General features: G+C 43.1%; 1 protein-coding gene across 4 annotated transcripts in view; it reads left to right on the forward strand.

The window, feature by feature from the left end:
* The window catches only part of LOC138570097 (intraflagellar transport protein 70A), a 694,742-nt gene that overhangs the window by 268,512 nt on the left and 400,451 nt on the right, over positions 1 to 25,779 (forward strand). For all 4 annotated transcript variants that reach the window (XM_069648698.1, XM_069648696.1, XM_069648699.1 and 1 more), the window contains one exon: positions 10,656 to 10,791. In XM_069648698.1, coding sequence (XP_069504799.1) covers positions 10,656 to 10,791 — 136 coding nt within the window. The remainder of the gene's footprint in view (positions 1 to 10,655; positions 10,792 to 25,779) is intronic.

A 25,779-nucleotide genomic window follows, 5' to 3' on the forward strand; every position in this document is an offset into this window, starting at 1 on the left:
GTGGTGAGAGAATACAAAGTCCTTCTCGAATTCAGCCATGAACAAGATTGCTAGACTTGGTGCAAAAGTAGCACCCATGGCCGTACCCTTTGTTTGCAGGTACATGGTGTTGTCAAAAGTAAAGAAGTTTCGTTGAAGTGCAATCGTCAAAATTTCAACAATAAAGTTCACTTTCGGCAAGAAGGCCAGCAACAAAATCTCTATACCGTTGCCGTTGGAAAAAGGTTTACAACTGGTGCAGAGAAAAGAATGTCGATCCTTTTCTATGTTCCATTCCGGAAGTATTATCTTTCCTTCTGACCCTAGCACATAGAGGTCTGAATATTGGAACAATAAAAGGTTACCTTGCGGCGCTTTCCATTTTCAAGCGCTCATCAGAAGAATGCTCCTACTTCAAAATTCCTTTGATAATACAATTCTTAAAAGGACTCACTAATGTGTTTCCACCTCACCCATTTCAAGTACCGATCTGGGATATAAATTTAGTCCTAAAATTCTTGATGTGTGCTCCTTTTGAGCCTATGCACATGTGTCCATTAAGATTACTAACGTGGAAAACAGCCTTCTTGGTTGCTCTAACATCAGCAAGAAGAGTGAGCGAATTGAAGGCACTGTCTTCTGGGCCACCCTATACTGTGTTCCATAAGGACAGAGTTGTGTTGAGGGTAAAACCATCATTTTTACCGAAAGTAATATCTGATTTTCACTTAAGTCAGGAAATTGTCTTACCCGCATTCATCCTTCGAAGGAGGAGGAAAGATTACACAGGTTGGATCCAAAAAGAGTTTTAAGCTTTTACATCTCTAGACTTTCCAGACTTGGAGTGGACAACCAGCTGTTTATAGGTTACAGAGGAAGGAAACTGGGTCAATCAGTGAAAAAACAGACAATTTCACGCTGGATTGTGCTTTGCATTTCAGAATGCTACAGACTAGCTCAAAAAGACCATCCGGAAGGGTTAAGGGCTCATTCCACCAGAGGCATCACCTCCTCCACGGCCCTTCAAAGAGGTGTTCCAATAAGATCCATTTGTGAAGCAGCAACTTGGTCTTCGCTACACACCTTCTCAAAATTCTATAACCTGGATGCTTCCCAGTCTAGGGAGCTAACTTTTGGAAAAGCAGCACTATACTCAGCCATCTAAGAGTATCGAAAAATCTACCCCCTCCTCCAGAGGAATTGTCCATACTGCTTTGGGAGTCTATCTAAGATGAGGAATACATTGGAGGACACAATCCACTCGAAGAACAAGTTACTTACCAACTGGTAACGTTCTTTCGATTGGATGTTCCTCCAACGTATTCCTCATCGCCCTCCCAGCCTACCCCTCTCTAGCTTTTTCTGGGTTATTGCCATCTCAAATCTCGCAAGGCTCATACCTTTCTGCCGGCACAATCTACACAGTACAAGATCAAAGATAAACAGGGGGAAAAACAGAACTGAGGCCAATGGGCGCCGCGCGTGCTACTTATACACCCGATGACGTCACCCTCGACGGAGGCCTTCGAGGGACCATCGACTCGACGACATCGACGCACGGCGCCCTCTGCCGAAAAAATTTCCGAAGAGCAGCAAAGCTGGATGGAATACATCTCAAGAGCAGCAAAGCTGGATGGAATACATCTAAGATGAGGAATACGTTGGAGGAACATCCAATCTAAAGAACTTTACCAGTTGGTAAGTAACTTGTTCTTCTTTAAAATAGGAAGAATAGTGGCATGCTTGAGTTCAGAGAGAAAGGAAGTAGTAGACAAAAAGTATTCCACTGTGCAGTTATGTAATAAAGTAATAGTGGATAGACCTTTGTAATCAAACGGAAGGTTAAGGGCCAGAAGGAGAGTAGGGCAAGACCAATAACTGGTGACATCCGATTGAGTAAGAGTAGAGGAAGTTGTCATCATACATGGAGCTGGATATAAATAAGAAGCTAAAGAATCAAGGGAAGAGTTAGGTGAAAAGGTGGAACAAAAAAAGCAAGCTTAGTAGGAAAGTAATTAGCGATGTCAGGGGCAGGGGGAGAGGAGGGAGAAGTGGTGAGGATATGGTAAAGCAACTGAAATAGTGGACGAGGATGAAGGAAAGGAGTAAGCAGAAGATCAGCATAATATTGCTGCTTTATTAAGTGCAAAGAATCCTAAATAAACATGAAAATAGAAGGTTTCAATGTCGCTAAGGGGATTACATTTCTTCCAGTGGTATCCATCTTTGTGAAGCGAACAACGAAGACAATGGAGAGCAAGAGTAAGCCAAGGCTGAGGCTGTTTCTGAGAAGGAGAAAAAAGGCTTAGCAGGTTAGAGAGCATCCAAGTCAAACGTAGAGCAGATGGTCACAATGTAGCAGAATCTGCAGAAAGTTTAGAAAGTTCATCAGGATGAGGAAGAGAAGTGATGAGTAGAAGGAAACGGGTGTAGATGCTGGTGATGAAAGAAGACAGTCTGAGGATCTGAAGTCTCAGGTGTAGTGGAAAACAATCCAATTAGCAGAGTGTATAATGTGCTGTGTGATAATGAAAGGGTTAGCCAGGATGAGGCTTGATGTGTGCTGAAGAGTTGGAAAGACAACAGGGCAGAAATTCTCAAGATGAATTTTGGCATGGGTCTGGGTCAGGGACGAGTTTCTGGGGTTGTGTTAGAGCAGACAGGACCATCAGTCCCATCATCTGGGACTGTGGGAGGATTCAGATGTTCTGTTATGAGTTCTCCAACATGCTGGCAAGAATCATGAATAGGAACCTGAGCATCTCTGCAGGCTCAGAAGCTCTACTATGAATTGTTACAGAGAGTTGGCCTGGAGATAAGCGGTGTGATCTGTAGGAATACGCAGAGAGTTTGGAAAAATAACATCCACCCCAAAATGGAATATCGGGTCAGTGTGATGAACCGCCTGTGCATGTGTGAGAAGATGTTTAACAGAGAAAAATCTATAAAAATTGACAACATCTAGGGTGACTTTAGAGGGTGGTGGAAGGCAGCCAGCAGGGACACACCAGGTACAGAGGATTGAGTGGGGAACACGATGTGAATGTAGACTGAGGTCTATCTCACCTTGAAGACAATGTTTTTCTCTCTTTGGTGCGGTTGTGTCTATGGTTTTTCCTTTTTGTTTTTATTGTCCATCCATGTCGTCCTGTTCTCTCCTGACTGTGGGGTCATGTTTGTACATCCTAGATAGGTCCTTTTGGATTGGGGAAACTATTATTAGTAGGCTTTGATTTGAAGATGTGATGTTTCAACTTTTCTATTGATGTTCTGTTCATGCATTCATGGTCTAAACATTCAATAAATATTACTAAAAAATAGAGACAAAAAAACAAATTTAAAGAAGGACCAAGGGCATGAGATTGATTCATTTGAATTTCATAAAAATAATAAGAAAGGAGGGAAGTAGAAGAATGAACAGTAGAGAGAGAAGGATTATAGTCTCCTCGAAAAATAATAGTAGAATCTGAAGGAAGAATGAAAGAAATCAGAGAATCCAGATTTTCACAAAAAGAGAGCAAGAGACACAGTGGGTGATAGATTTCAAGAATCAGGAGATACAGCTTAGAGATTGAACTGCAAGAAGAGATCAAGAACAGAATTAGTTGTATTGGACACAGACCATGCATTCCAAATAGCCTCAGGGATGGAGGAAGTGGGAAAAGATGATCTAGGAGGGGAGATTACATTAGTTTAAACAGACAATATGGTGAAGTGCACAGTGAACTGGGATGCGTCCAGTCATGATCACTAAATAAAAAAGCAAGATAAGTAAAAGAAAAGGGAGAATAAACTTAACCAAGGAGCTTGAAGTGGGATACTGAGATCTTAAATCACCAAAACATAAACCGATTTAGAATAATGGGCCAGCAGCATCCATGGAGGGGAAATCTAGAGATAAGCCCAGCTATTGGTGAATGCAGCATTGTGGAAAGACAGTTAAGGTGATCAGCATTATGGGTAAAGTGATGCATAATACCTAAAAGTGTGTGACAGATCCATGAATCAAGCCGTAAGAGTCATCCCTCAAATACAGTAAAGTAGATGGAAATGCTGCAGTTTGTATGATCAGCACCAGACAGCTGCAGACAGCTAGGACTTGGCCTGAGCACTTCACCCTGGAAATGTTATTTGAGTCTTTCCGGTTGGCTGGCCAGATGGTGGGATGACATAAAGGTGTGCGGGTGGGTTGGGCCACTGATGGAACAAGGTGGGCCACCCTTGATGCATGCAAAGGTCTCCCACGGCTGGGATCAAACAGAAGCAAGGTGTAGGCAAGTCACACACAGCACCATGGTTAGGTGCTACAAAAAAAAACTCAGCACCTGATGCCTAGACCGGTCCATACAGTCCTTGCTTGGCTGCAGACCGCTGGCCTTAGCCTGAGGTCACCACCCCCTGATATGATGTTATTGAGTCTTCCAAGGTGGGCTGCGCACATGCAGGCGTGGCACACAGCAGGTGGATGTCTATACGAGCAAGGTGGGTGGCTGAAGGAATGCAGCGGGCCATAAGTGGTTTACATCGAAGTGATGGGGATGAAACTTCAGCAAGGGGAAGGCAAGCTGTACAGAGCGCTGCAGGTAGATGCTATGGAGAACACAAACCACATGATGACCATTCCAGCTGAACCAGCCCGAGCCCAGCTACAGGCAGCTAAGAATTAGCCCGAAGATGTGTTTAGGTATACCACTAAAGCCCAGCATTTTGTTTCAACAGTTGTTTGTAACCAGTGGATTCTCACATGGACTATGACTTCCCATGATCCCCCACCATTAATTGTGCTAGCTAGGGCTAAAGGGAGTTGTCATCCAAAACAATTGGAGAACTAAAGTTTGCAGACCACCTGGTGTAAAGGAACGATCATAGTACTTCGATGTGAGCATTAGCAGTTTGGTTTCACTTGTTTCTTAATGACAAAATCCCAAGTAGTTACTTTTTAGTTTGCTCATTACACATGAGGTTCAATGAGATTAGAAGTATTCTCATTCATCATGCTAATAATTGTTGTCAGATATACAATAGGGTCAAAATAGGGCAGAATTGTGGCCTTCTTTTTTGTTAAAGGGGGGGCTTGACTCAGAAAGGCAATTGACACGGAGAAAAACAAAGCGATGAGTCAATAGCTACCCCTGTTCACCGTGCAGAAATAGGAGTGCCTAAAGAGCAGTCAGCTAGTTAGTTTGAATACTAGCTGTTAATGGTCACAGAATTGAGAATAATTTTAGGGAAAAATGTATTTGTTCATGAGTGTGGACACACATGTAAAATAAGTAGGTTCACAGTTACACAAATTAACCTTAAAAAACATGTGAGCCTTTACAGGCAAAAAAACAAACACAATGTTTTATCTCCACAGTTAAGTGAGGGTTAGTAGCATATCAAATTTTTGTGCAAATTCAAATACTACTCCATAGTAGTATATTATTATTGTCTTGTTGTCGACACATAGTTGTGTTCCTGGTTCGGGATGGAGTCAGCCTTCAGTGAGATTTTGCTTGAAACAGATGAAGGGTCTGAACTGTTATCAGATGTGTGGTACTCTGTGTCACAGGGGAAAGACTGGTCCCATAAAAGCATCATCGTGCTGATTTAGGTACTCTGAGTCTGTGGCTCACCCTCCTTTACAACTACTGCCCACACCTCCCCTCGGGCATAAGCAAGGGCTGCTGTTTTTGTGCTTGGCAAAAAACTGGGGAACTGACGATTGGGGTATAGTGCGCGGTTATATAGGGAGCATGGGTCCACAGGTTTCGCACACTGGAGGTCAAAATTGCTGTTGCATCTATAGAACCGTTTTCCTGGTCCAACTTGCTGCAGGCAGAGGCTTTGCCAACACATTATGAAGGAGGGAGAGCCATGGACTAAGATGCCCAAATCACTAGGAAGGACATTTTCTTGAAGTGATTTAAGCAGTAATAAGCAGCAAAGAAATGTACAATTTTTTTGCATTGAATGAAAAAGATGAGAATGAGTGTGGGGTCAGGGCTTTTCTATTGGAGTATGATGTGTCAATGATTATTGCATGCCTAGAATGAGGCAGGGTCCCTAATCACCAAACAAACTGGATTGAATGGACGAGTGTATTGGCATGCAGGTGGTTCGGAAGGGCCTCTTCTAGGAAGTGCTGTTACTTCAAACAGGAAATAGGTGATAAATTGATGCATCTCCGTGAGCATGTACCCGTTTTATTGGTTGATCATCACTATCCTATGGAATGATATCTAATTGACAAAGTTTGGCTTTGAGTACTTATCTAGGTATAGGCAAATAGCATGTGTCAGCTATTACAGTCTTCCTTATGTGGTGCATGCAGCCGGGTCTGTGGCTCAGTGCACTAATGCATCCACTACAGGGGCCTGTGTTTAACCTCATGATCACAGGTTTGAATCCCAGCAGGGTGTGATGAATCCTATGGATCCCTGCCTAATGTCTCCTCCCAGGTGACCAGAGAAAGGCAGACTCTTCATGATCCTGACCTTGGGGCTGATGCTCTGCGGGAGGGTCACCTGGGAGGAGAAAATGCACACCTCTCGCAGAGGAATCAATGGGGTGAGACATGGTATTTTCCTTCTCCTAAGGAAGAGATGTTACAAATGCCAAAATGCCTAATTGCTTGTTGCCACAATACTAGAACTGTTCTACTTGTTAAACACCTAAATGTGGATGAAATAAGCCAAAGCTCCTGTGGTATAAAAATGAATAACACCCATTCTAGTACCTCTAGACCTGAATGCGTCCCTAACTCAAAAGGGGGTAATGGAAAAAAGTCTGTAAATAACCTTATTCCTCTTTTCAAAACAAACTGGTAACTGATTTATATAATAACACTTTAATGTTATAGAAAGCAGAAGGCAAAACACTGGAAAGAAAGAGTTAGAAAAACTAACTTTAATGTCAAGAACTACAAGTCCCATAAATCCCTCAGTACTAGGACAAAGATGCAGGAGTGGTTAGCAAGTTAGGCAATATGACCCACACCTGAGGGAGATTGAGGGGCTTAAAAGGCCCCTCAGGTGCAGGTCAAGAGAGCAGCAGTAAGATGGGAAGGAATCAGGTCTGGAGAGAGCAGTGCGGACCGTGAATACTGTGGGAAGCAATATTAGAGGAGCCAGAAGATGCCGGGACTAGTGCAGGTCCTGAGAGGGTCTGTGCCTCTAATACGGCAACCTGCAGAGGCTGTGCAGCTGGAAGCGTGGAAAGGAAACGCTTGCCCATTCAAAACGCATTTTGCAGAGATTGCCAGCAGGAAGCAGAAATAGTGGAAGCAGCCGAGAGGTTTCAGGGGACAGGGTTGCACTGGGAACTCTCAGGATCCAAGGCGGCTCCAATTCAACGTGATGGGCACGAACGCGATCCAAAGAAATGAGTTTGCCTGACCAGGAGAAGCCACAGGTACAACGGTCCTGTGAACACTGAACGGAGCACCAGAGAGCGACTTGCCAGTTGCGAGAAACTCCTACAACCTGGTGGGAAAGCCTCATTGAAATCCCAGGTGTGCAACCAATACCTAAGCCTAAAGGAGCTAAAAATCATGCTTAATAATTCCATCAAATATTGTCAAAGACCATAGGGGGATTTTGAAAAGCGTAAGGGTTGTAAAGACTACTGCTCAGATTCTGTTAGAACAATACCTGTAGTTGATACAAACATGCATTGCCCAAAGCCAAGACAGAAGAAAAGTGAGACTGTCTTTTAATCACTCTTTGGTTGTTGGGAAAGAAAGGTGGCAAACATGCTGCCCTTCTGGAGAAGGTTATCCAGAGGGAGAGGAGCATAATTGCAAGGAGTTTAGAAGAACATTAGTGTGGTTCCTTGTTTCCCCATAACTTGTTTTGATGCTTAAGAAGACTGATGAAGTTGTTTTTTTCTAAAGTTGGAAATTACCACTGAAGCACTGTTTGTGTTGTTGAAAAAGTAGACTGGAAGGCGAGTATAACCGTAGGGCAAGAAGTTATTGCCTCACCAAGTCTGGCAAAGGAAGAAGCCAGATAGTTGTTGGTACAAGTGCTGAACTGTGGTTAGTACAACAGATCATGTTGACTCTTAAAATTCGAAGAATTGTTAAAACTTGAAGAAGAATTACAATTCTTTTTTAAACTGTAGTCCGGGGTACACTAACTAGTGCATAATAAAAACCACGTACTTAAAAAATAAAGCACAAACCAGGCAAGAAGCAATGCTGTTTGTTTACAGCTGGGTGAGCACAAATCGAACAGAACAGTGGATTAGCTCTGATCGAGACGCTGACACCTGAATGGACTACGAACAGTGGTTTTATAACAAGAAATACAATAGTCGGAAGTCAGGTGAAACACTTCCAAGTTGGAGAATAATTATTTTTACATACTTCCAGGTTTTTGATTGGTTTGTAATCTCCTCCTCCTCAATAGTTACATCAATGAGTGAAAACTTCATTAGAGCAAACAGTTGAATAGTTTCCATCACCTCACCTCCCCGCGTGTTACCACATTTTATTCACACCGCAACCCGGAACATATTGTTTTTAAAGATGGCACATTTGCTGGCCGCCAGAACTTTAATACACTGCCACTCGTCAGCACCATTGAGAACGGAACACAAGACATCCTGCAGCTGGTGGGAAAGGGGACATTCACACGATACCCGTTAGATAATGACCTTCAGAAACTCTATGGTAGATACTTGAGGGCTGGCCACCTCAATAAAACAATTATTTAAAACCAGAAAATTTCAACTGAACTTTTATCCTTTGCTTTTTTTGGCCATGATGGAAACCTATGAGGTATTTAATTCTAATAAATAAATTGATTGTGCATATATCACGAAGCTCATTGTATTTTTTAAGAAAAGCGCAATCTAGGACTATTTACCCATCTCAATGTGTTATGGCTCAGGCCGGTCTCTGAGCAAGTCCAGGTCTCGGCTTATCTTTAAACTTAAATTTCTACAATTGGAGTGCGCCACCACTGCTAAAGGCTGGAAATCACATGTTTTAGTGTTGTTGCTTGCTTGGAGAAGACAAACATGAGACAGTTCTTACTGCAGGAGGAGTGGGAACTTGTGACTCCTTGAGATGTTTTAATGAAGAAATAGAACTGGGTGTGACTGAATTCCAAACTTTAAGAATTGTGTTGGAACTTTGTGCTAAACCGTATTTCCTTGTTTTCTATGAACTGTGGAGAGAAACCCCTGGTTGAGATATGGGGAAGTGAAACTCACCCAGGTTATGAGAAGAGACATGGATCCTATTGTGAATCAGATCATATGTTATACATTGCTATTGAATTGAATTGCCATATATTTTCTTTTTGCTTTTTGTTGTACAAGTGTGATGGTCAGATATCCATTTGTTAGAGTGTTTCCTTTAGTTTATTTTAGGCAGGGAAATCCGGGTCGGGGTAGGGATAGTGAGGCGTTTATCCAACCTGAATATTTAGTAAAATGGCTAAAGTTGAAAACTCTTTACAAAGTTGTCTTCCTCACATTCCTGACCCGACACACAAGGTCCACTCAGTCCTTCATCATTCTGAGTTTGATAAAAATGAGTACTGTTACGGTGGGTAACAATAAACACCTGTCATCTGTGAATAGCGTCAAAATCCCCCCCCCCCCCGGGGGTGTACGTGCACTCTACAAAATGCACCACTTATGTTATGGTGCACGCAGATACCTGTGGCTGAGTAGGTCTTAGAATGCAATCGGAATTCCAATCTTGTCTGATTTGGGAGGCATCCAGTCCCATTGGATTCCAGTGCTAGATTGAATAGGAGTCCCTTGGAGTCTCAATCAAAACATGAGATGTAATATTTATGCTGGAAATATAATTCATTGTTGCTATAAATCATGCTATATGAGCTGATGAAATGTAGACCTTTCCTCAGACGAGTACTTCAATGTTGTCGTTAAAGATTTTCTAAATGTTGTCTGCTGTTCATGTTTAGGAAGCTCTTTTGTGTTTCTTTTCGAAACCCTTCTCTTAGTATATGTGTTTACTAGAAGCCAAGAAGGCTGAAAAAGGGCTGTGCCAGAGAAATGCTCGCTGGTTTCATGGAAAAGATCCTAAACCTGGAAGTATCACTATCCCTAAATCCAATGTGGCACTTACTAACAATGACAAAACTGAGCGACAAAAAACAAAACCTGAAAGGTAAGTAAAGATGAACTAAGGACCCACGTACTCTCAGAGCCTCCTCGTGATGGTGGATAAACAGAGCAAGATTGTGTCCACTTTGTGCTTCACTGTCCACGACCTTATGACATTCAGTGGCTTGTGCTAAGTTTATCAATGAATCTTGGTCAGTTGCTCTCCCCAACATTGAAGAGCAGTCTGAAGGTAGAGATGCAAAGCATCCGTTTTCCAGGTAGGGAGGCTGGTTATCTATAGTTCTTCAGTAATTCTATTGCAAACTTAAAAGGCCTTTATTCATTTTTTGATCATCATTATTTTGATTGAACATAGTTATCGGCTATGCTTTGGGCTGAAAGTGGAGCATAGATAAGGGCGACCTGTATGAAAACGTTATTCAAGAAGTGAAATCGCAAGAGGAGCATATTTGTTTTTCTACAACGTCACTCTCTTGCTTCTCTCTTTCCGTCGGTATTTCTGGGTCTGGCAGTGTTTGCACTGTAAATAAATAATTCCGAGCCCTTGTTCTTGCTGCACTGCCATATTCTGTTCTTTGTACCCTTCCTAGAGTTTGGTGGAGCAGCTCCCAGTCGATGATCCAGACAGTGAGATCAATATGGGATGCCTACTGTACAAGGAAGGACACAGTGACGAGGCCTGCAGAAAATTCATTGCTGCAATGCAGGTGGTGGGCTACAAACCAGGTGTGCTTTATATCTCGATCTCTGTTTTTTAATTTAATAAGTTTGGGGTCAAAATATATTGGTGATACTGGGGAACGCTTTTTCCATTTGTGTGAGTTCACAAGCAAAGTATAACTAGCATACATTTAATTTTACTGTCTCATTTAATGTTTTTACTTTCCACACATCCAAATGCCTATTTACTAATGATGTGCTTATCAAATATTTAGTGAAGTATGTGTTATGGATTAGGGTGGGCGTTTGAGTGCTCACGCCTATGTACTGTCCCCTTTCCTTCATGCTAGTGGGATGCAGGGTTCGCAATTGAGATTTGATGAGCAGGAGCTAAAAACAGCTCCTGGGTGTCAGGCATCACCCTGTAGGCAGGAGTACCTCAGGGGAACCGGGAGCTACCAGAGGTACTCCTTTAACTTTGCGTTCATTTGTGAATGAACCATTGTGTTTAAATGTGCATTTAATGAGCAAGTACATTATTTTGAACTGTAATACAAATATTTTTTTATAACCAGTTACTCATACAGATTTAAATATACATTTTTACCTCTTCATATGGGGCAGTAATAATACAGTTTCTCCCTGTTGCATTAGACATACTACTGGGCCAAACATATCCGTGGAGCTGTGTGGACAAACGCAGGAGGTATCTGTCTATTTCATCATTTTTGTTGGGAGTATTTGTACTCCCTGTTTTTATTTTTGGGCGTATTTGTCTATTTTTAGGGAGTAAAAGTAGCTGATACACCCCTTATCTGTAGGGCTGGATTCAAGAGTAGTGATGAAGCATATTTTTAAGCATCAAACAACATCCAAAAGTGTCTTTAGGGCACTGGGCAGAGAGTGGAGATTAGAGGTTTTGAAAACTGCAGTCACTGTCAGTCATTTTAGCATACGTTTGCTGCATACTGGATGCAAGGAACCACGTTTTGCTAGACAAATAAAACTGATTTTTTAATCTTATGGGAAATATGAAGTGATGGATAATGTATAAGACCAACATTGCAAGACTGCAGTTTGAGGAATATAAAACTGCATATAATATGAGAGAATGCAACTGCTTTGAATTACACAGATAGAACATTGAATGTCACTTTAAAGCATGAAAAGACGGTCTATTTCTTCCCAGCTAGGCTGGTTCTTTATACGTTTCATATATATATACCGAATAGTCGATTTTAAGTATTCGTCGTATACCAAATAGTTGAACTAGCATTCCGCCTGAGCTATATACAGATCCGAATAGGTGTTTTTTGAATAAAGTTATGTACACAAGAAAAACACGTTGTAAATTAAAAACACACTTTAAAATATGTACATCAGCTTTTATTGCATTCCTTTTATTTGTTGTCTACCGAAAGTATTTGGGTAAACCATAAAAGGAATACATTATCATAAAACAAACTGTTCATTAACAGCACAGTTTGTATTTTTGCGCATTCATTGGTGTCACTTGTTGGGCAGAGCCCAAGTAACCAAGACTAGCCCAAAAGTATAGTATGCAATCACTGAGGGGAGACTGGATGTGTGTACTTTCAAATGTTTTTTGGGCCTGCCCATCTTTAACCTTCTGCCTCTAGGAACACATTGAAACACAAAAGGAGTGATTACATCAGTTGGCACCCTGCAGAATTTCTACTGAATGGGATACTAAAGCCATGCTTTTCATCTGTCGTACTGAGTGGGCATGAGGCATTTAAAAAATGTTTTTTCATTAATATTTCTTTCTTTATTTCGGGTGAGGTATGTTTGTGGTGTTTTGGGACATGGTAAAAGATACCAGACAAATATATATAGGGAATGCGCAGTCCACCAGGGTTCTCGGCTGTCCCTCTAGGGAAGGGACAGTGCTGATTTTCATATCTTTAATTGGCATGTGTATGTGTTTTTTCACTTGTTTGTTTCAGTACACATCCATTTGGTCCAACGTTTCTAAATTGTAAATGTGTATCTCCTTGTCTTTATTGCACAACAATCCCACTTTTTAAACTCTCTAATGCTGGGAGAAATTTCTGCTGCCACCGACTGAGGCATTTTGGTTCACAAAAACATAACTACGTTCTTTAGTAACATCTGTCACTTTTACTCAATTCAAAGGGAATCATTTTGGCAACATGAGAAAGTTGAAGGGCATGAGAAAGTTGAAGGGCAGGAATTGTAACCTATGTTTTGATATTACATGCACTTCTCTGCTGCAGGCATGCTTCCCACTGAGCCATCTTACTTGCTTTATAACCTTGGCCTGCAGGCTTACAGGTGTTTGGCAGTAAACCCACTTGGTAGCAGACTGTACCACACAGATTCACTTGGTAGCTGTGGCTGAGCAGTTAGACTTCCCTCAAGAAGAGTTAGGCAGTATACAGAGTATTCAGAATAGGTCAAAAGAACACAGTAGAACAAGCAAACACTGACCAGAGCTTGGTGTAAAAGAGATATAAGTATTTATTTAAAACCACATCTAATAAAACACACAGGCACTAATATTAAGCAGTTCAAAAACACGGTCACTAAAAGATATACACTCCCTTCAACGATTAGTTAGACAAGTCTTAAGTAAAGCAACACTTATTTTCAGACAGCGATGAGCGCTTAACGAAGATGGCACTATAATCAATCGGTTTACAAGGGAGAGAAAGGCAGAGCAAAGATAGAAACAGATCCCAACATTTTCAGAAGAACACAGTAGGAAAAGAAGGAAGGTGAAAACCGTAAAGTCAAAGTTAACAAGGCCGTACCCACTTTAAGAGGTTCCGGTCGAAATATGTCCAAGGTCACACGGTTCAAAGTGCCCAAAAGTCTCGAAATCAGTTCAGAAAGAGTTGTACCAAAAGAAAGGGACCAGTTAGATGGTCAAGGCGGCCAACCCAGTCCAGCAGGTTAAGGGATTATTATTACCTTGTAGCAATCTTTAGAAAGGGAGTCCTGGCAGACACGGTACCTTAAAGTGGTGAGAATACTCCAACGGGGGCAGTTGTTCCTGGCAGCGGCTGCAAGTCGGTGCTTCGTCCGGGGGAGGAGAGGATCTTGTCGGGGAGGAAGACCGGAGTCCGTTGCACTGCCAGGGAAGAAACCAGCCGCAGAGTTTTCAGTTAAAAGGAGTGGTCCTTTTATTCGCGGTCCAGTGGTAAGTGGCTATCCGGTTGCCGGGGTGCTTGGCACGGGCAATTCGACCACAAGACGTCCTGGGATGCGAGGAAAAGAAGGTAAACTGGTTGTGCCTACCAGTCAGGGGAAGAAGACTCTCCACCCGGGAGATCTTCTCTGTCGTCGGGAAGTGGTGAGTCGGTTCCGCAGGGCTCCACCGGTGGTGTCGTCATAGCAGGTCGGCTCAGCTTCTCCCTCGTCGGATTCTCAGGTCCTGTGGCGACTTCTAAAGTTCCAGTCCCAAAAGCCCTGCTTTTATGCAGCACACCCCCATTCACTCAGCCTAGCTGACAATCAAACATGCTAAGTGGTGAGCGGGCCGGCTCACCACTTGGGCCAATCACACAAGAGTGCGACCTGAGTTACCAAGGTAACTCAGTCCAGGGTGCCTAAACCCCCTCCGACACCCCCTGTGGTACCCAGACAGAGTGGCACCACTTTTGGAGGCTTCTGTGGAGAAGCCCGCCAAAACGTGGAACAAAGGGCTCGACTTGGGTTGGAGTCACAGTAGAGAACACAAACGCCATTTTAGAATAGAGTTCTGCCAAAAAATACAAACCGGCGAATTAATATTAAATAACTAAACCGGCGGTATGTTCGAGGCTATGAGAATTAAATAATTAAAGTTGGTAGCCTCGAACAATGGGAAAATCCCATAGAGATAAATTTGCGGTCGAATATAAAAAGTAGTATCCACTGCCACCAGCCAAAACTCGATCAGGGGGGACGGAGACGTGCCCCCTCGACTAACAGACCCCGGGGCAATCGAATTGCCCCGACCAGTACGTCCACAATATGATGGTTTGTACTGGTTTCTGTTAATAATTTGGGACTAGTAAAGCCAATGGTGACTTTACATGCCCTGGGAGACAGTAGTCAGTCCCAGGGTATGGAGTCTATGGTGGGATGTCACTATGACACCCCTGTGTCAGTGCACTGAGGGTGCTGTGTAACACACATAGTAAAAACACATGAGACCCTATGGAGTAAAAGACCCCATAGCCCATAAAACACATTAACAGTCAAAGGAACCCCTCAAATCATGTCCAAGAGTGTAAAGAAAAGAGACTCACTCTTGGCAGGAGAAAAAAAACAAACTCCAGAAATCCAGCAAAGCTGCTGGGGGACTCACTATGTTAGGAAATTCAGCCTAAAAAGAGAATTTTCCCTAACACTCGCCCCCCCCCAGACTAAGGGACAGGAGGATTTAATCTACTCCTGGATGGATCTCCTACCTCTAGTTGATGACATACATCCTAGAGAGACCATCAGCATTTTGGTGGTGACACCTTGATCTATGTTCTATGGTCAAATGAAAGGTTTTCCTTTGTAAGCTATATGACTACAAAACCTTTGAGGAACATCCGTCTTTTTAAAGTTATAGGGGATCTGGTTGCCCAGTCCCTCAGAAGTGGTTACAACTTTTGAACCTGTGTTAAGCTTTTTCAAGGGGTCCTTATAAAGGATTCCCTTAGATCTAGAGGGGCCTCCAGAGGTCCCCACCACCTCTCTGTTGGGAGAAGGTTGGGTTTTAGGCCTCTTGGTTGGAGGGAATGGGGGTAAGCAAGGTACTTGCTTCTCCTTCCTCTTAGATCTACTTTTACCTACTTTAGGAGTTTCCCCCTTAAGACTAGGAATTGGGTTTGAGTCTTCTGTGGAAGGTCCAACAGTCTGGAGGTTTTTGGCCTTAGACTTTTCTTTTCTGGTTTTCCACCAGCACTGAGAATTACCAGTTCTCTTAGGCCGAGTTAGGGTTCCAGTAGGTCTATCCACCTCTTCCTCAGAAGCAGGGAGAGTCACAGACTCTATAACTGGGGGAACAATGATGGAGCTTGGTTGGGGCTCCCATTTCCCTAACATTTTAGCCTGAAATTTACCTGGGTCAGAGGTCAACTTACCAACACCAGGGCCTGTAGTGGGGTTCTCAGTAGAGGTTCCCACAGGCTTAGAGTGTTTCCTTAAGGTGGCCTCTGTAGCCAATTTGGTTTGGTTCTGGGTCTCCATACTGGGAGGCCTTGGGGTACTGGATACTACTCCTAGAGTTCTTAGATCATTCCCCAACAGGACTCTCCCAGGCACTTCAGTCTGAACACTGACAGGAATCATTACTGTCATGTTGTTACACTGTATTAGGCCTGGTAGAATTGGAACCATTTGGACAGGGCCTCCAGACATCTTAGTGGGACCTTTGGGTGCCTTAACAACATCCTCGGGCCTGAAAAAGCTTTCATCCACTACTGTTCTGCTGGCCCCAGAGTCTCGCCTGGCAGGGGGATCCTGGCCATTGACAAGAACACTGTCCATGTAATAAACTTTAGGGTTTTCTGGTATGGAGTCATACACACTCCTATTCTGATTACTAACCAGATCCATGGACACTAATGTTACACTTGCTTGAAAACCCAAAGGTTCTTCAGCAAAGACTTCAAAGCGAGCACTAGCCATTTGGACCTCCTCCTCAGGATTGAAGGCTAAGGAGACTGTGCTGATCCCTGTAGGTTTACCCTTACATTTTGGATCTTTTTTGATGTGGTCAGTTGCCTTACAGACATAGCATATTCCAAATGCTCTCTGGAATGGCGGCTAGTTCTGACCTCCTTCTGGTTGGTGACCAGAAGGTACACTAGCCTGATGGGGTTTACCTTGGGGTTTACCCTGGTTATTTTGTTGTTTGGGGCCCTCTTTGGTATGGGAGGTATTGGAATTCTCTGGATTCACCTTTGGTGGCTGCTTTCCCTCATCCTTTTTCTGAGTAACCCCTGAATCCTTGTGAGTACCCCTGTTGGCCACCCACAAGTCAGCAGCCTTAGCTAGCTTCCTGGAATCTAATTCCCTTGAATCAGCCAAGTGCTGTCTGAGCTCAGGAGAGCAGGCATCATAAATTGACTCCAACATAACAAGATTTCTCATTCCCTCATAAGTGTTCACCTTGTAACCCTTAATCCATCCCTCTAAGTTTTTCAAACACTCACTCACCCAGGTAGCCCAAGGGGTACCATCCTTCTTTTTGAGGGTCCTAAACCTCTTTGGTTGGTTGTAAGAGTTTTCTGACTGAAACAAAGCTCTCCTTCGTCTGAGCGACAGCTGTTGTTGGATACCCTGGGTGACGCTCTTGAGATGTTCCTCTTTGGCATGGATTTGTGGGCAAATTGGCATTTTAGCATAACAGGAAACTAGATTGTACAGCATCAAGACGTGTTGAAGGGAAGAAGTGATTTGCTTTTAGTAGAATTTCAGTCAGTGCACTGGTAGAATAAGGGAAAGGGGTTTTCAGTGGATTCACAAAGGTGCACAGATGAAGAGAACCATGGGGAACCAAGAACTCGACTTTTGATGAGTTAGTGTTAACCCGGGAGGAAGAGATGAGTTTGGAAAATTGTGACCAATTCTGCCAGGATTTGAGTGTTAGGATTAAAAGAAGGAACATTTGGAGACTTCGGAAAAGGTGGAAATGGTTGGAGACTACATATTGAAAAGGTCTCAGTTTCAAGATGGCCTCCACAGAAGACACTTCAAGAGAATGGCACTTAGTAGAGGTACTGATTCCAGATCAAAGTGTTGGGTTCCTTTGGCAACCATGCTGGATTTTCCGTGCATGTTTAGACTATGGTTTGCTTCCTCATGTCAAGGCTTGGAGTCTCTTTGGGATAATTTTCTGGTTGGATTTACTTTTGAACTATTTTGTCCCCCTTTCAGTGTGAGGAGTAAATCTGTTTTGGGCCTCCTGGTTCAATTTGGGGGCAGTTATTTCCCCATTCATTCCTGGATATGTGTTGCCTTCCCTCTTCCCATCTTTGGCTATTGGGCCTATTTTCCAGCCTCCCTCCCAGGCCCCTCCACCGTTCTCCACCATTTTATGAGATCTATGATTCCTAGATCTTGCAAGGCTCCCATCTCGATTGATTTCCTTTTGGTTCTGGCATCAACGAGCGCATGTTTCATTTCCCCCTTCCCCAGCAGGGATTTTGAAGTGTTTCCTTACAATTCAGCAATCTATGTTGGGGAAGTTAGGACTTGTCATCAAATATCCCCCCGGCAAAGAAATGACACCTTAAACCAATTGAGTAGTAACATTAAGGTAGTACAATATTAGCACATCCATATTAAAAGGTCTATTAAAAAAAACACGCCTGTCCATGTCAAAAACATAAGGAAAGTGTAGAAGAATGAGCGGTTGGACCTTTCTCTGTCAATAAGGGTGAGCAGATCACCCCAATTTGTCTCAAAACTATGGAGGGTCTGTGGCTGGATTACTATATTTGGAGTAGGCTATTCTGCTCTGTGGGGGTTAGACAAGATGTTGGAGGTATGCCTATCCCTCGTACTGAGAAGGGGTCTTCCCAAATCTAGCTATCAAAGCTAGTTTCACACATTCATAATCCTTCTTATCCACCTCCCCCAACTCCATTACCACATCAGTTGCAACAGGGGGAAGCCTAGAAAACAACCAGGGAAGTAACTCATTCCCTGTGATGTCCTGGAGCCCATGATTATATGTTTAACCAATCCAGCACATCCAACTTAGGTTCATACATACCCACTAATTCCCTAGGCATTCGGGGTGTTTTGGGACTGGAACTCCTACAGGAACCAGAGAAGAGAGAAGCATTTTCCACAGACAACGTCTTCATTTCTAGTTCATGATTAAGCTCTATTTCTCTGAGTCTTAACTCAGCTTGCTTCTGCTCAGCCTGGGCATTCATTCTTCTGAACTCTAGCTCTTGGTTTCTTTCAGATTGAGGAATAAAACGTTTGTACTCTAATTCAAACTTCATTTTTTCAAGTTCAAAATAAGCAGGGTTACATGTAGGACCTGGTATAGGCCCAGTAGGTACAGTAGGTAAGGCAGCCAGAGGCTCAGAGTGTCTAACTTCATTAGGTTCACTTTCCTCTTCTGGCTTAGATCTGGTAGATTCCTATGTACCACCCAGACTTTGGTTTTCTAACAATCTTTCTATAAGTTCAATTTTCTTGCCCTTCTCAGAGAGATTCTTATGTCTACACAATACTTTTAAGCAATCAGCAGTTTTGGCAGACAATGATTCTAGGGTATAACTCTCCATAGCAGACATAGTTAGAAAATCAGCTTTTTAGTGCTAAGCTTTGTGGTTAGTTGTCCTAAAGTATTCAAAAAGCACACTAAAGTGTATACTCAATACAAATCCCACCGCTGTACACCAGTGTTAGGCAGAAACCTGTGCAGTTCCCTCTGGGACCACTGCAAAAGATTTTAGACTACAGGTGTTTGGCAGTAAACCCACTTGGTAGCAGTCTGTACCACACAGATTCACTTGGTAGCTGTGGCTGAGCAGTCAGACTTCCCTCAAGAAGAGTTAGGCAGTATACAGAGTATTCACAATAGGTCAAAAGAACACAATTAGAACAAGAAAACACTGACCAGAGCTTGGTGTAAAAGAGATATAAGTATTTATTTAAAACCACATCAAATAAAACACACAGGCACTAATATTAAGCAGTTCAAAAACACAGTCACTAAAAGATATACACTCCCTTCAACGATTAGTTAGACAAGTCTTAAGTAAAGCAACACTTATTTTCAGACAGCGGTGAGCGCTTAACGAAGATGGCACTCTAATCAATCGGTTTACAAGGGAGAGAAAGGCAGAGCAAAGATAGAAACAGATCCCAACACTTTCAGAAGAACACAGTAGGAGAAGAAGGCAGGTTAAAACCGTAAAGTCAAAATTAACTAGGCCGGACCCACTTTAAGAGGCTCCGGTCGAAATGTGTCCAATGTCACACGGTTCAAAGTGCCCAAAAGTCTCGAAATCAGTTCAGGAAGAGTTGGACCAAAAAAAAGGGACCAGTTAGATGTTCAAGGCGGCCAGCCCAGTCCAGAAGGTTAAGGGATTATTATTACCTTGTAGCAATCTTTAGAAAGGGAGGCCTGGCGGACACGGTACCTTAAAGTGGTGAGAATACTCCAGCGGGGGCAGTTGTTCCTGGCAGCGGCTGCAAGTCAGTGCTTCGTCCGGGGGAAGAGAGGATCTCGTCGGGGAGGAAGACAGGAGTTTGTTGCACTGCCAGGGAAGAAACCAGCCGCGGAGTTCTCAGTTAAAAGGAGCGGTCCTTTTATTTGCGGTCCAGTGGTAAGTGGCTATCCGGTTGCCGGGGTGCTTGGCACGGGCAATTTGACCACAAGACGTCCTGGGATGCGAGGAAAAGAAGGTAAACTGTATGTGCCCACCAGTCAGGGGAAGAAGACTCTCCAGCCGGGAGATCTTCTCTGTCGTCGGGAAGTGGTGAGTCGGTTCCGCAGGGCTCCACTGGTGGTGTCGTCGTAGCAGGTGGGCTCAGCTTCTCCCTCATCGGATTCTCAGGTCCTGTGGCGACTTCTAAAGTTCCAGTCCCAAAAGCCCTGCTTTTATGCAGCACACCCCCATTCACTCAGCCTAGCTGTGAATCAAACATGCGGCTCACCACTTGTGCCAATCACGAAAGAGTGCGACCTGAGTTACCAAGGTAACTCAGGTAACTCAGTCCAGGGTGCCTAAACCCCCTTCCACACCCCATGTGGTACCCAGACAGAGTGGCACCACTTTTGGAGGCTTCTCTGGAGAAGCCCGCCAAAAAGTGGAACAAAGGGCTCGACTTGGGTTGGAGTCACAGTAGAGAACACAAACGCCATTTTAGAATCGAGTTCTGGCAAAAAATACCAACCGGCGAATTAATATTAAATAACTAAACCAGCGGTATGTTTGAGGCTATGAGAATTAAATAGTTAAAGTTGGTAGCCTCGAACAATGGGAAAATCCCATAGAGATATATTTGCGGTCGAATATAAAAAGTAGTATCCACTGCCACCAGCCAAAACTCGATCAGGGGGGACAGAGACGTGGCCCCTCGACTAACAGACCCCGGGGCAATCGAATTGCCCCGACCAGTACGTCCACAATATGATGGTTTGTACTGGTTTCTGTTAATAATTTGGGACTAGTAAAGCCAATGGTGACTTTACATGCCCTGGGAGACAGTAGTCAGGCCCAGGGTATGGAGTCTATGGTGGGGTGTCACTATGAAACCCCTGTGTCACTCCACTGAGGGTGCTGTGTAACACACATAGTAAAAACACATGAGACCCTATGGAGTAAAAGACCCCATAACCCATAAAACACATTAACAGTCAAAGGAACCCCTCAAATCATGCCCAAGAGTGTGAAGAAAAGAGACTCACTCTTGGCAGGAGACAAAAACAAACTCCAGAAATCCAGCAAAGCTGCTGGGGGACTCACTAGGTTAGGAAATTCAGCTTAAACAGAGAATTCTCCCTAACACTCTGGAATAGCTATATTAACCCACTTTTTTAAAAAAAAAACAATTTTTATTGGTTTATTCAACAAACAAACAATACAAACCAAACTTGCAGTGTGCATATCAACAGCTCAGTTATACATCTCTTAATTCCGTGTCCTCATTCCGTTCCTGCATCTTATGGTAGGGTCTCCCCTTCCATAGGTTCTGCCGGGCCTTGTATTGGCCCAAACAACTCCGCTATCAATAATTTCCATGCCATCCGGGTCTCCGCCTCCTCCTCTCCTCCTACATTGCTCGCTTCTTGCCATACCATGGTTTCTGCATCCGCCCATTTCTGTAGCTCTCACCACAATCTTGACCCCCCCTCTCCTCTAGTTTCTGTGCTACTTCACCCCAGAAACGCTCAATGACCGGGCATGACCAAATCATGTGTACCATGCCAGCCTTTTCCTCATCGCATTTAGGACATGCTTGTCGTCCTGCATTCTCAAACCTAGATATCCTCTGGGGTGTCATGTATGCCCTATGCGTAATATACAATTGTATCTATGTCAATCTCGCATTTCTCAACACCTTTTTATGGTACCCCTGGGCACGTTCCTACATCCCGTCCTCCATCTGGGCTCCCACTTCCGCTTCCCAGTCTAATCTCAGTTGTGTTAATTCCTTCCCCACTTTAGACATCATCATCTCATATAATCTAGAGATCTCGTGCCCCCCCTCCGTTATATCATAAATTGCATCTATGGTATCGTCTGGTTCTTCTTCCAATACTGTTTCGGGCCATGTTCTCCTAATTTTCTGCACCATTCTGTGATACGTAAAATACTGGCGCGTATGCAACCCCGTTTCCTCCCCCAGCACTGCAAAATCTCTGATGGTCCCCTCTCGCCATATATCCCCCATTGTTACTAGCCCAACCGGTTCCCAGTGGTTCCTGATTGTCATCCTTAGCTGCTCTTTTCCCCCCGCTAGTGCCACTAGTGGCACCTGCGGGGAGCATGGGAATGGGTTCTCCATCATCTGGCATGCCCGGCGCCACATCTTCCACCGAAGCATCATCATTTTAGGGCGCTTTTCCATTTCTGTCTTGGGCAGCCAGATCATCTCTTTTAAGTAAAATGGGGCACAATCATGTCCAAACAACCTGGATTTGGGGGTCACTTCATCTGAGAACCATTTGGCGATAAACTGCAGTTGGCTCGCTACATAATAGACCTCATAATTAGGCAATTTTATCCCCACTTTCTCATAAAATTTCTGCAGCTTCCATAGTGCCACCCTATTCCGGGTACCATGCCACAGGAAATCTCTACACATGCTGTTCAGTTTAGTGAAGAACTTCTTGGGTATCGGGTCTGGAATATTCCCAAAATAGTGCAGGAGCCTAGGTAGTACCACCATCTTAAGCATTGGCCCTCGTCCCATCATTGCTAGGGGAAACTTCACCCAGAATTTCATGCACTTCTCGATTTTCTCAATGGCTACCTCAGTATTGTGCCTATGCTCCTCTTCCATTCTGTGGTACACGTCTGTCCCAAGATACCGTAAGGTACTAACCGCCCATGGTATTTGTAACACCGGTAACCGTCGCACAGGGATTCCCCTATAACTGCCTCACGGGAAGATACTAGATTTTTGAGGATTCACCACTATACCAGACAGCCCCGCATATCTCTCCATCACTTCCAGGATGTACTGGAGATTTTCCTCCTGGTGCCTCAAGTACAGCAGCAAGTCATCCGCATATAAGGAGATCAAGTTAGCTATATTAAGCCACTAAATTACATTATTCTGTTTGGGAATTGGTGGGCTTGGAACCTGCAACTTTCAGATTTCACGTAGGTCATCAGCAACAATAATCTCCTAAAGAAAATGGCTTTTTCCAATAGCAACATCATACAGGACTTTGATTACACTTTCACACCTCTGCTCTGCCTGTACGCAATTAAAAAAGTGACAGCAGAATTTGCTTAATGATCTTTTTAATGGATAAACATGACATGCCTGAATGATTCCAGGCACACAGTCAAAGCAGTACTTAAAGTATTTTGTACGGGAATCTGTTTGGCTTCAAGTGATAATTAAATATTTGGCTGAAGCCAAATATGTCATTTTTAGCCGGAATTCGGGCGAATACTTTCTCGAAGCCGAATTTCTGTACACACCTGAGATATATATATATATATATATATAGCATTCACCAAACATATGACGCTCAGTGCCTACTTTTAGAGGGTGACAAGATGGGGTGTAGTGGGAGAACTCCACCTACTCCACATAAACAACAAAGCTTCTCCCAATGCAGCCAACTTCTCAGGTTACCATAAAGAACAAAACTAAAATCCCCAGGCACTCAGTTTCTTCGTGCAAAAATAGAAAATGTATTTAATATATACTATCAACAACAAAAGAAATGCAAACATAGACTAATCAGAAGAACCTAGGTTGTAAAGACCTAAGTATAACTGCACGTACCATCCCTCTGCAGGGACTACATGAGGCTGATTAATTCATAACACAGTGAGGCTTTCTTTTATTTCTCACACTGTTCAAGCTTTTCACATTGTCCGATCATGCGTTCCTGCTACAAATCTCAGCAAGTAACCATTATGATTGGCGGCCATCTTTAAATGGACTGCATTCATCTTAACCAATGTCATTGAATTAAAATCAACCATAATGTTAGGAATTAATTATTACAACAATGCCTTCAAAAGGTAAACTCCTGTGACAAACTTTCATCCAGTTTAAACCACTTATGAAAGTGCTTGCTAGAAATTATCTCTACTTGGCTGGTGAAATCCGTTTTGCTAATACGTGACTCGACTGAACACCTTCGGTAACTTCCAATGAAGTGTACACTACCCATGTAACTGATTCTTTCATATTCAACTGCACCTCTAAAACTCTTTCATCTTAATCATGGAGTACAAAAAACAGCATGCTGCCCCAGTGGGCTCATATTGCACATTCAATTCATTATATACTCAAAACCTCTTCAGATATATACTACAACATCCACACACATTTAAAATTTCACATGTTTGCATAATAAAAACATCTACCTATTAGAATTATACAATTTCACATCATCAATAAACATTCACCAATATCACTGTACATGTTAAACACAGTACTCGTGCATATTTTTAGTGCAATTTTTCCAATTCAAATATGCAAACAATGTAATCATTACTCTGTTATCTATGAAAAACAAAATGGGCAGCTCAACAGTAAATTGTTAAGAAAAACGACTTTATCGAATTCAGTTTTGCATACTGAGAGACATCACCCCAGAGCATGAATTAACAGTATTCCAGTTTCCATGATCCACCTATAGGTTTCCTTGGGGCTCACTAGCCACGGCATTTGACCATCACCACTGTACTTGTTGCACCAATAGGTTTCTTTGGGGCCCACTGGCCAGGGCCACTTGCACAAAGACCCATTTCCCTATGCCTAGTGGATGTGATGACAATAGATATCCCCCCATTTATTTTTCCCCTCGGTTTCCATTACCCCGATAATTATCATGGTAATTACTGCGAAAATCTAATGACAATTACAGCGGTTTAATGTACTCCCTTTATTGTAAAATACTGTGCCACCATCAGCGCTGTAATTATCCCAGTAATCTGGATTACCTCCATATTGCTCCAATAATGGAAAAACATTTGAACTGCAACGCTGCTCCTCAGACCACCTCCAGCTCCCCAACTTTGCATGGTGTCCTCTTTCCCCCCTCCCCGCCTCCAGCTTGATGCCATTTCATCCTTTTTCCACTATCTATTTTTGCAGTAATCGCTTGCCTCGCTGATGCATTATGGAACCCATATAGATATAATTTTTGTAGAAAGGGACATCCCCTACTCAGTCAAATAACTACTGGACGGAATAATCCAAGAACCCTCCCGGAAATCGAGTCAATGCTTCGTGCCCAAGTTGTTTAGTACCTGGTCCAATTCCGTCCAATGCTTTTTGCTGGCCGCTGCGCAGAAATGTGGACTTTTTCCCTATGGGGAGAAGGGAGTAAGAATGAATGAATGAATGAATGGGAGTAGGCCTAAAACAGCGGTTTTGCTTTCTTAATAACCTTTTCATTTTTTAATGAATCTTTCCAGTCTGGGGGCCCCTGTGACAAACGTTTTGTTTGCAAAATATCAGCCGAATTCGTCATGTATGTCAAAAGAAATTAGCAATTCAATTTTCGGGTTTACTATGGAACTTTGATACTTGACTATACGGTTCCATGTGTTAATATCCCTGCAAAAATATCGGCATACAAAAATATCGCCATATTTTTGCAGCAATATTAACGCATGGAACCTGTGGGGGACACCCCCGAAACATTTTTAAAGGAGCCCTGCAACCCCTGTTCCCAAAAATTACCCACCCAAAAATATCGCCTATGACCGTTCCAGACGACCATATATACAGCAATATTTTTGGGGGGGATAATATGTAGTGATACCACTATACTTGATGCTTAACTATAGAACGACGACTGTTGCACTATAATATACAAGCAAAGCATCATCCAACTTAGTGAGACAAAGGTAGAGAATATTAAAA

The sequence above is a fragment of the Ambystoma mexicanum genome, chromosome 2q (genome assembly GCF_040938575.1).
Source record: "Ambystoma mexicanum isolate Mex_15411 chromosome 2q, UKY_AmexF1_1, whole genome shotgun sequence".
Lineage (NCBI taxonomy): Eukaryota > Metazoa > Chordata > Amphibia > Caudata > Ambystomatidae > Ambystoma > Ambystoma mexicanum.